The 12,159-nt window shown below is 42.4% G+C and overlaps 1 protein-coding gene across 3 annotated transcripts in view; it reads left to right on the top strand.

Annotated features, from left to right (window-relative positions):
• UPB1 (beta-ureidopropionase 1) overlaps window positions 1-12,159 on the top strand; it is a 40,855-nt gene that overhangs the window by 20,373 nt on the left and 8,323 nt on the right. For all 3 annotated transcript variants that reach the window (XM_034791375.1, XM_034791373.1, XM_034791374.1), the window contains 3 exons: window positions 870-1,039; window positions 6,883-6,964; window positions 10,588-10,630. In XM_034791375.1, the coding sequence (XP_034647266.1) occupies window positions 870-1,039; window positions 6,883-6,964; window positions 10,588-10,630 (295 nt within the window). The remainder of the gene's footprint in view (window positions 1-869; window positions 1,040-6,882; window positions 6,965-10,587; window positions 10,631-12,159) is intronic.

Genomic DNA, 12,159 nt, shown 5'->3' with positions numbered 1-12,159 from the left:
GAAATGGAACTGGAATTTAATCTCTACAGCTCAAGAGAGCCATTTCTGTTGGATCTGTACATACAATGCAGGTATTTAGTGGCTGAGGGGTGTTGTCTTTTCACATACTGTTTGTGCCTCAGAGATCTAGTGAATTTTAAAGGATGGTAGTGGGGGGTGGGTGAACTTGAAGACAATACCTGAAGACACTTGTGTGACGAAGTGGGACTGTTCTTAACATTTCCTCTGAATACTGTGTGGGTGCCTCAGTTTCCCCCATGCATTTCTTAAGTCTCCAGTGTGCATAAATGGCCGACACTTTGTATCCTGGCAACAAATGGCTGGGGCTCTTCCCCTCTGCAAGGGGATAGCTAAAGGTGAACAAAGAGATCAGGTGACCTCCTGGCCCGGGAAAGAGACAAAGGCCAGAAAGGAGGGGCTGGAGGGGGTTTCAGTTTGGGGCTGGCTGAGTGAGTGCAGACGAGGTTGTCTGGCTTGCTGAGCCCCAGAATGGACCTGGTTGAGGGATCCCATTCTCTGTACCTACAAGCTCTGTTTTAGACCATGTTCCTGTCATCTAATAAACCTCTGTTTTACTGGTTGGCTGAGAGTTACGTCGGACTGCGAAGTTGGGGGTGCATGCAGGACCCTCTGGCTTCCCCAGGACCCTGCTTGGGTGAACTCGCTGTGGGAAGTGCACGGAGGGGCATATGCTGAATGCTCCAAGGTCAGACCCAGGAGGTGAAGCCGTGTGAGCTTCTTGCCCTGAAGACAGTCTGCTCTGAAGGAGAGGAGGCTCCCCAAAGTCCTGACTGGCTTTGTGGGGAGCAGTTCCAGAGCATCGCCCGGGGACTCCGTGACAACCTGCTTGTGGTTTTTTTTTTCCCTAGTCTACTTACTATATGGAGGGCAACACAGGGCACCCTGTGTTCCAGACTCAATTTGGAAGGATTGCTGTGAATATCTGTTTTGGGCGCCATCACCCCCTGAACTGGCTCATGTACAGTCTAAATGGAGCAGAGATTATCTTTAACCCTTCAGCTACTACTGGAGAACTCAGGTAAAGTACAAACACTTGTGGGCTGTCCATTGCTTGGGATGAGCTGTATTGTGGAGTGAAATACCTGCCCGTCCCATGTTTCCTGAAAGAGGAAAACCATACTTGTTTTTCCTAAATGTTTCTTTTGGACAGCAACATTTTAAAAATGTTTTGAATTACACTTAATTTTTTTTGGGGGGAGGGGAGGATATCAGTTTGGAGTGGCTCACAACGGTGAGTGCCTACAACAGGGCAGACTGTCAAAAGCAGGGCAGATACCCCAAACTTATGGTGTGTTCTATAATTAGATTTCACCAACCTAGTAACAAATGTGAACTCCTGGATCACTATATCAGTCTTACCATAGAGTCACAGACAGTCCCCTTAGACTCTCTAGTCTATCTTGCAACCCAGACAAAATGGACTTTCTGATTAAACGGTCACTGACACCAAAATCACACCAGATTCAGGTTGCTCCCAGTCCCAAGAGAACCATCACTTACCCCAGATCAATTGGTATCCTAGATCTTACACGAAAGGCAATACTGGTAGCCAATTCTAGAGTAAACTAACTAAAGGCTTATTAGCTAAGAAAAGGAAATAAAAGTTATTGAGAGGTTAAAGCAGGTAAAATATATGTACAGGTGAGACACAGTTTGTAATTCCAAATGGTGGTAGTGATGTAATAAATTTCCAGTTTCCCAAAAGTGTTTTCAAGGTACCAAGATTGTCTCTAGGGATCTCCACTTTGCATCTGGTATCCTTCCCTGTAAGAGTCCAAACACTCCAGAGATGAGGGATCTTTCCCTGAATCCATACTTCTAGCTTCTTCTCATAGGAAACAAGTGACAGGGTCACTACCCACATGGGCTTTTTGGAGATGGAGAGTGAGGAATGCATTTAGAGTCTTTGATCTCCAATCACCACATAAAATGACCACTTGATTTGAAATTAGCACTTTGCTATTAAAGTTCTTCATTTGCATTCCATAAGGCTTCTTTCTCAGATTGATGGGTTATTTAGTTACAGGGGTATAGACGATGTAAATATTTGCTATTACAATGGGATACAGATAAGTTAAAACAGTGCATGTAACATCCCATTACTTTTTATGACGTTTAAACACCAAATACACTCTCATACGTTTAGTAGTCACTTTGCTCTATACTGCTACACAAGTGAATTGGCCTGGCTTCTGGCTATGCATTTGTAAGCATTCAGTGAGGCCTGGGGCTTTGGCATGAGCTGGCACATGGTCTGCCAGTATCACAAGTGCATCTATTAGCTAAGGTCCAGTATTCCAGAATGTGTCAATGTATCATCTTGACACACAGTATAGTACATGTACTTTTTCATTTATCCAAATGATAGTGGAGTCTGAAAGAAATCCAGTTCTGTAGGATCTACACTCCTCTACTAGTAAGCAGTGTTGCCTGACCTGTTGATTATGTATTTATTATATTGATTCTACTCAGAGGATTAGTAGGTTCTCATCCCAAGATCAGGCCCAGTATTATTAAAATTACTATCCAGTTGGGAGCCCCGACATGCATGGTTCCAACACTCACACTTAGGAAAACCTTTTGTATTTGTAATAGTTTTATTAACACAATTAGTAAAGTCACAAACACTCCAACCCAGCAAGGTAGCTAGAGAGAATACAGAATGTGCATCTGAACATCCATATACTCATACTATTCTTTGGAAAAGGATCCAAAATGTTACTCATCACCCTCACTGTCAGATTCACTATCGCCAGTGGCCACCATCCTGGCATCTCCCAAGCCTCACATCTCACCAAGGTATGTAGGCTGGGATACAACTTTGATAAAGTTTTACGCTGAAACCACTATGCCAAATGTATATTCAGTAAGGGTTTCATTCTCTTTTCCTTATTTGTATTTCCTCACCCTACTAATGTTGGGGTGCCCTTCTCCTATAGTTACTAATTCTTTTACCTCAAGTTTATTAGCATATACATCAGTTAATTACTGTGGCACTTTGGTGGTCAGCCATCTGCTGATGTTTGTAATTTAAAATATACCAAGCCGGTATAAATTAGCATCTTGTGGTTAGCTTGTCAGCAGTTTAGTCATTCTTGCATATTACACCATTCTATCTTGGGATATCTTGTGATCTAGGGATACTCTTGGTTAGCTGTTTATGCTAAGGCTTTTTGAGCCTTGTGCGTTGATTAGTTTAACTAAGCTATTCTCTTAGAGGCCTTGAGGTTTGTGGGCTCATTGCAATACTATCTTAACTTAGACCTATGCCTTATCTATTGGCTACAGATGGTGTGATACTGTTTTATGCTCTGTGGTATAAATGCAGGTATTAAAATGTGCATTTATTTTTTTTTTAGGAATTTATACCATATTATCTTTTTTCTGTTCCCTTAATGTTGCCCTCTTTATAAAGATGCTCCTCTGAGTGGGAAATTCACTAAGCTTTATACCAGGAATCAAGTTATCAAGGAGGAAGTTATATGAATTAGTTATTTTGACATAATGGTCACAAATAGAGTTAGTGGATTCCTTGAGTCATCTTCCCTGCCCTATGTCAGGTTCTTAATTAGCTCTGTTTTAATGCTAAGAGTCAAATGGGTTAAGTTAAGTAAAAGCCGAGTTCAAACATATATATTTCTGGGGCAGGAAGTGTCTCTCACTCTTTGTTTATAGAGTGTCTAGCATAGTGGGGCCCCAATTTCAGTTGGTATCTAGGTGCTAATGTAGTACCAATAAGAAATAATAATAATGTTACCCTTTTTGACCTAAGCACTTGTTTCCGTTAGGAGAAATTGATGATGGAGTCAGGTGCAATCCTGTTTATTTACAAAGAACGTACATAAAATCCTGTTTTCCTGAATGCACTAGGAATCAAACAGCAGGAGGCAGCTATTTACTCACAGTTCCAAGCCTCTTTCCAGCCAGCACTCTACCCAAATGTGCTCTTTCTCAGTGTCACACTACAAGTGCTTCTCTGGCTGGCTGGTAGGCTTCCTGGCTACCTTTCCTTTGTGTTTGTACTGCCTCTCTGCCCCCTTCCCACACCCTGCAATCAAATCAGTATCCCATCCCTGTGTTTGTGTTCAGACCCCCACAAAACCCCTTGGCCCAGTGGTCTAATCCTTGGGCAGTGGTTTCCATTGCTTCAGCCATCACTAAACAAAGGGGCATTTAGTTTCCCCTTCATTTAGCCTGAATGGAAGGCAACTAGTATAACATGCCTAACAATTTCATCAAGGTGGGGTGATTGCCCAACCCCCAGCATAACAATAATATTAATATATTCAATAATGCTAAGCCTGTTTAAGAAGCTCACTCCTTCCCTAGGTGAGGAGCTGTTTGATAGAACATTTTGTAGGCAGCATTAGAGGACTCTAATAACTTAAGCCCCAGTAATGCAAGGAATTCTATAGGGGTGCAGAGCTCCTGGCAGAACTGAGACCATAGTGCTTCCTATTTGAGGTAATAACCACTTCCTGGGCTGAATAAACTGTCTTTGAGTCTGTCAGCCCCAGAATATGGCTGTTATCGAGGTAACAGGAAGCCCTGTTGAGTTGTTTTTAAGCTACTGAAATTTTAAATGTAATATTCAAATTGAAAGTGAAGGAAGAAAATCTTACAGAAGGAATCAACCTCTCCAAACTAACTGAACCCCCTTTAGGCCCCTGCTTTCCCTTCCTCTGACTCAGCAGGGCTTGTCTGTCCAGGATAATTGCAATATATCTTTGCTTTCATTGTCTTTAAAAACAAAGAGAGGGGACAGGCCTCTCCCAGTGTAAACTGTGTAAACATAAATGTCTGAGTTATTCTGGGAACAAGAGCCCTGCTGAATGGAACAGGAGAGAACAGAAAAGTTTTAAATCATGGAGAAGGGATTCATTTTTTTTAAAGTTTTGACAGCCCCATTTTCTGTGCTCTCCGCTGGCTCCCCTTCTCTTTCATGTACATTTGGAATTTTTCTGCATCAGCCGAAGGGATTGAAGCAGCGAGGCCAATCTTTGTTGCTGGCAAACAGCTTGAACATTCTGAATACGTGAGCCACTCGGAGTAGGGAGATTGCAGTAGCCAGAGAAGTGTGATTATGGATAAATAAGTGCATAGTGAATACATAAATCACGCACTCACAACCAAGCCCAGTACAGGGAATTGTATATTTGGAGTGGTGTGGAAGGGAACTATAATTTTGAATCAGTAAGTGTACAGCATCCTGTCACTCAGACTTCCTAAGGCAATTCTGTTTCCCGATAAGAGCTGATAGCTGCTGATTTAGGTTGTTTAATATTGGAAAATGTCCTTCGAAAAGAGTTTAGTAAATACAGAGTCACTTGTAGTGGGCTTTACAAATATCACCATTAAAATAATGTTTGTGATGTTAGTCCATTTACAGCCCATTAGGAGGAGAGCAAACAGAAATTACACTGCCTTCCTGAGGCACTTCATTGCTTTTCTGGGTGCTCCAGGCTCTCCTGATTATTAGCTTTCTTTTCTTGGTTGCTTTTTGAGGGTATAATTTTTATTGCAGGAAGAGGACTCTTGAGTCCCATGCAGAAAAGTGTCCTAGGAAAATGGAAGAAAGCTGTTCTGTAGTAACCTCTTGGCTATAGTCTCTTTTCCCTCAGTATTTCTCCTTCCTTCTGTGAAATTGTAATTTGCAGGAGCCTTTCAACAAAGTCCCTTTTTCTTAGAAGTGCTGGCAATATTGGGTAGCTACATGCTGTTATGAGGGTGATTTTGAAGAGGAGTGTACACCCAGTCACTCTTGTTTTTCAGTGCTGTAGGTACTGTCAAACCATATCTTCTCGAGTGATCTGATCCCTGTGTCTCACTATGCTTAATGAAAGGAAGGCTTCCTGCGTTTTCAGTGAGACAAGGGGAGTGAAGTAATATCTTTTATGGGCCCAACTGCTGTTGATGTGAGAGAGAGAGAGAGAAGTTTTTGAACCACACAGCGCTCCTCTTCAAAAGTTAATCTAATAAAAGATATTCCCTCACACACCTTGTCTCTCTAATATCCTGGGACTGACACGGCTAAAAATACACTGAGTTTTCAGTGTCTCCAAAATCAAATCCCAGTTTCGAAAGGGACTGAGGGGTTAAGGTGGAGGAGGAGGAATTCTTTCCCATTTCTCAGTTCTTGGTTTTCTATACAGTGTGGAGACTGGTTTAATGGATAATGATTGAAATGTTACAGGGCTGCTTTTGTCAAGCTTGCTCTTTTGTTCTGTCAGCCCAGCATAGGGGAATGACTTGTTGAAAATTTCTGTGAAACCTGCAAGTAGAACAAGGGGAGCAGAAGGGGTGAAATTTTTTTTTCTAGCTTTCAGATAACCTAGTTTCCCATTGCCTGCCTCAGAAACTGCTCCTGGAGAAAGGGGGAGGGGGGCAATTAGAGCGAGAAACTTTCTACACTGCTGCAAAATATTATTTGGATTCCTGAAAATTAACATAAGTCTTCCAGACTGTTTTGAAAAAAATTTCTCCCAGTAACTTTAATGGAAGGTGCATATCTAAATTCCCTGGACTGCTTGAAAATCTCAAGCCAGGCATTTAAAACTCTCATCATGGTGGTCACCATTAAAAGTCAGCATTTGCCATGTTACCAGATAAAATAGCCTCTCCCTATATGTGGAATGGAAATAATGTTGGTAACTATGCTGAATCTGGTGGAAAATGCTGACTATTAATGGTGACCACTCTTTGTGATCCAAGATCATTGACAGGAGTTGGCTGTAGTTAGCTTTGGTTTCCCTGATCGAGAGGCTCAAGATTGCAGGTGTCCATAGCCCATGAAATATCCAAATTTATCTATGAACCATGCAAATAAACAATAACCACCACCTTTTTGTTACTATTTTGCAGCGAGTCACTGTGGCCAATTGAAGCAAGAAATGCAGCTATTGCTAACCACTGTTTTACATGTGCCATAAACCGAGTTGGAACGGTAAGTATTTGAATACTTTGCTTTGTAGCCTTAGTTTCAGAATCTATACATTTGAGCACATTTTAATCCTAGATAATGAATTGTTTAGTGCTAACGGAGTTACATGGTAGCACTAGGACACCTGGAAAACTCCTGTATTCCTCTGTATAGCATGAGATCTCCTCTCTCATGAACGTTTGCAATGTGCTTTGAAGATTGAAAGTGTTGCTATGATACCTAATAAGCAGGGAGAGTGTGAGCCACCTGCCCTGCTGCTGGCAGCCTGCATTCTGCTGCAGCTCCTTCCTATTCTTGACTTGTTCTTTCTCCGTGGTGAAGGATTTAACTAAGGGCTTGTTTACCGTTACCGGGGGATCAACGAGTGGCAATCGATGCATCGGCGGTTGATTTAGCGGATCTAGTGAAGATTCACTAAATCAACCGTAGATTGCTCTCCCGTCGACTCCTGTGCTCCACCGGATCGAGAAGAGTAAGGGGAGTCGATGAGAGAGCGTCTCCCGTCGACATCTCATAGCATGGACTCTGCGGTAAGTAGATCTAAGCTATGTTAATTTGAGTTACACTATTCACATAACTCAAATTGCGTAGCTTAGATTGACTTTTCCCTTTAGTGTAGACAGGGCCTAAGATGAATGCTTCTCCCCTTCTCGCTAATTCTCCTAGCTCCTATGCAGAACCCAGTGTCTCCTTCACTAGGATTATTGAAAATGAAATGTGTCCTTGCACTTCTGTAACAGAGCTAGTTCCTACTAGTCAGACACCTTCTCTCCTTAACAGCTGAGATCATGGAACCAATTCTACTTTCCTGTGCAGTAGGTGAGGCCTGTCTTCAGACATAGTGACACAAGGTGAATGAGGTGTAATATATTGTATTGAACCAATTTCTGTTGGTGATGGTGACAAGCTTTCGAGCTGTGCCGAGCTCTTCTTCAGATCTGGGAAAGGTACTCAGAGTGGTGCAGCTAAATACAAGGTGGAACAGATTGTTTAGCATAAGTAGTTAGCACATATTTTAAGGGACCATTTAAGGGAAGTTGTGGTGGAAACCTGTAGGGAAGTTTAGATCATTTGTCCAGAGGATGAAAATAATACCGATATCAACCTCTTTATGGGCCACCTTGAAGAAGAATTTCTGGATAAATGCACCATGAAACCAATATACCTAAGATACATCGATATTATATTCATCCTCTGGACAGATGACCTAACTTCCTTCTGGATTTCCACCACTACTTCGACTACCACCACTCATCCATCAAACTCTCTCTAGAACACTCTCACAGCAGCAACAACTTCCTGGCCATGATTAGCGTCAACAGTGTAACCTTACAGACAACTGTATACAAGAAACCCCATGGATGACCGCACTTACCTTCACAGATCTAGTAACCATCCCAAGAAATCTGTTATCTACAGCCGGGCCCTCAGCTACCACAGAATATGCTTCAAGGAGAAAGTCTGGGATACACACCTTAACACATGTAAAACCACCTTTACCAAACAAGGATACTCCACCAGAGAAGTAGATCACATCATGGAAAATCCCAAAATCCCAAGAGACCCTACTTCACTACGGGGAGGGGTGGGGGGAACCTTCCGACCACACAACCCAAGTTGTCACCTACCATGCTATACTGAAACCAGTATGGGGTATCTTTAAACAGTTACAACCCATACTCGATGGGGAGCACCTCCTGAAGAAGTCTATCCAACCCTCCTCTTCTGGCCTTCAAACAACCCACTAATGTCTCCAGGCTCATTGTCAGAAGCAAGCTCCCCATAGACCAGTACCCACCAACTCAAAGCAGCACGAGACCCTGCCATAAAAACAGATGCGAAACCTGCCGACGTATCGCTACCGCTACAATGGTCAATATCTGCCACAACACATGTTTCAAGATGTATGGGTCCTACATATGCCTATCACAACATGTAATGTACCTCTTCCAGTGTACTAAATGCCCCAGTAACAACTATGTCGCTGAAGCCAGACAGTCATTATGCTCTTGAATGAACTCACAGAAAAATCATAAAAGACAAAAATACCATATCATCCATGGGCAAATACTTTTCACAAAACAATCACTCCACTCCATATCTGACCTATCAGTCCTCATCCTCAGATGAGGAAAACTAGCACAATTCCTTCAAAAGATGAGCCTATGAGTTTAAATTCATAATTTTGCTGGACACTATAAATCATGGTTTTAATAAAGACAGTGGATTTATAGTTTATTACAATAATCTGCAATCCATTAACCCCCTTGTTTGTCCTATGACTGGAGGAGTGTTAATGGACCACTTCAGTTAATAGTTCCTTAAAACGTGTTAGTTACTAAACAATCTTGTATTTAGCTGTGACACTCTGAGTACCTTTCCCAGACCTGAAGAAACGCTCTGTGTAGCTCAAAAGCTTGTCTCTTTCACCAACAGAAGTTGGTCCAATGAAAGATTATACCTCACCAAAGTTCTCTCTCTGATATCCTGGGACCAACATGACTACATCAACACTGCAACATTCAGAGCTAAAGCACATGCAAATTCTTTGTTGGGCACCTTAGTGTGTATATTTTTGTAAGGTGCTCTCCATGAATCTGGCTTTGTGTCCACCTGGTTAGACCATACGTTCTTCCTTTCTATTATTTGCAAAGACTACCTCATTTAAATCTCTCTTCTCCCACCCCCATACCAGAGCTGTTCTCTCCTTGGATCGTTAACCTGTTGTGGTGGAGGGGCTTGTGTGTCCCAATGACCCTCAGAACTATGTCGTCCAGAGTCTTGTACTCCTGGTAGGATCACTTTTGGCAAACAGTTCTGAGGTGAAGTTCCAGATGAAGCACGGTCCAGACTTCACCTCGAACTGGGGGAGGGATAGCTCAGTGGTTTGAGCATTGGCCTGCTAAACCCAGGGTTGTGAGTTCAATCCTTGAGGGGGCCACTTAGGGATCTGGGGCAAAATCAGTACTTGGTCCTGCTAGTGAAGGCAGGGGGCTGGACTCAATGACCTTTCAAGCTCCCTTCCAGTTCTAGGAGATAGGATATCTCCATTAATTAATTAATTAATTAAATTAATTCTCAAAACCCCAATGGTGGAACAGGTGTATTTGAGGACTTGTTAGTTCTCTGCGGCTGTGAAGGCAGATGAGGGCTGCAGCAGGACAGAGACCTCCAGATGTCTCCGACTCCCCTGCCACCGGGTCCAGGGCTCCTTCCTGTCAAATTTCATAAGGTTGCTGCCTGCGCACCAGCTCCCCCACATTAAAAGATTTCATGCATAGGCCTCTGCCATGACCAGAGTTGTGACACTCTAGTATTACTACTCATATTCCCCAAAGTGCTGTGAATACAATGCTGTCACCCAAGCAAATGCCTGTCTTCCAGGCTAGTCCATCCTAAAATTCTAGCAAGACAGTCACTACCTTAAATCTAGAAACTAGGTGACACTGAAGATTCCCTTCTACAGGAAATGTTTGATCGTAAGCCAGACAAGTCTTAAAAGATGTATGCCAAGCATTAATTAATATGTTAGTATATTAAACATTGTATTGCAGCAAGAGCCTCTTGCATGAAATGAGATTATAGTGCCATCTACAGCCTCATTTCAAACGGCCTTTGTTTCACAGGAATACTACGTGAATGCATTTACATCTGGAGATGGTGGGAAAGGTACGTTCAGCAAATACCTTCATGTGTTGCTAATTGTTGATTTTGAAGCATGAAGAGTTATCTTTCCGGCTATCTGCCGGTAGTTTCCATATCTAAGAGCAGCCTTACTTCCCAGAAATGCCACTGTCATAGAAACTACAGGCAACTAGTAGGAAAGATATCCAAAGTACAGTGGCATATGGTCATTGGAGGTGCTTATATAGGGCTGTTATATCCTTCCTAGGGACTCCAGTCTGTCTGATCCCTGGAAGCTTTCAAGGCAAAGCCCCATAAATTTGCCCTATGTTGTCAGTGAGATTTATGATGATGCATTAACCTTCGTGTTCTGACTTTAAATCCATGCCAGAAATTCTCTTACCAAGTACTGTTGATACATACACAAGTTAATGTGAAAATGATTAGCTTCATATAGTCCATATCCAGACACACAGATGATCTATTGAGTCTCATGTGTTTTTGTGAATCGTTTACATAAAGTTATAGGTTCTGACATGCCGAGCCACATGATGCTGAAGATGGGGTGCAGAGCTAAGACATACAGGAGACTCTCTTACTGGACTTCTCCATTTTACTGCTTCATAAAACGTTGCCTCTTTACAACAATTGTCTGAGTCTGATGTGGTTATAGCAGACTCCCAGAACCTTCCTTTAGGCTGTCGATTACTCCTGTTGTAATGCCTATTTTATAAATAGACAAATGTGCAATTCCCAACAGATATGTCTTCACTGCAGAGTTAAGATGAGTGATCAGCACCTGGATTAATCTAGCCCCAGCAAGGGGAGTGCAATACCTGTGTGACCGTGTCCTCACTGACACTGCATTCACTATGTTGCTATGACTTTTGAGGGTATATCCCATCGTTCTTTGTGCTGCAGTAAGCTGAGACACCCTATGATTCTTTCCCAGTGAATCATGGTAGAACTTGTCTGTCTTGGGCACATGGGAGAAATTGTGGGAAGCCATTGGAGGTGTCAGTGCATGAGTGATTTAGCCTGCATCTTTACTGCAAAGTGGATGAGTTGTCAGCCCAAGTGGAAGCAGCACAGGAGCTCTCGCCTATACAGCCAGCCAGCCTGAGTGTAAAGCACCACCAGATCCAGGAGAGAGGCTTTTGTGTGAATGGAAGTGGGGTGAGGGGCAACACCTGACTAAGAGCCCAAATTAATTGCAGTGAAGACGTACCTTAGAGGGGTTTCACAGGAGCAAACCAAAATATACTTGGCCAGTTTTATTCTGTTCTTTAATTTATATCATTATAAATGGTGAGAACATGACGGGCAAAAGTAAACACCAATTATAATTCAGAAATAAGAGAAGAAAGAAAAGAATAACCTAATGCATTGTTGTGTTCACTACAGGCTTGAACAAAAGGATAAGTTATAAAAATCAAATAAACTTGTACTCTGTCAGATTCCCTGATTATCTATTCAGAAATCCAAAAGAAGTCTGAGATTCTGAACTGCTTTCTCTTGGGGTAGATGTAACCCACCAATATTCACTTGTAGCCTCAGCATTTGTCCTATGGGAA

Source organism: Trachemys scripta, chromosome 15 (genome assembly GCF_013100865.1).
Source record: "Trachemys scripta elegans isolate TJP31775 chromosome 15, CAS_Tse_1.0, whole genome shotgun sequence".
NCBI classification, from domain to species: domain Eukaryota; kingdom Metazoa; phylum Chordata; order Testudines; family Emydidae; genus Trachemys; species Trachemys scripta.
Note: the sequence above shows the minus strand (reverse complement) of the source record. Positions and strands in the feature narration are given on the sequence as shown.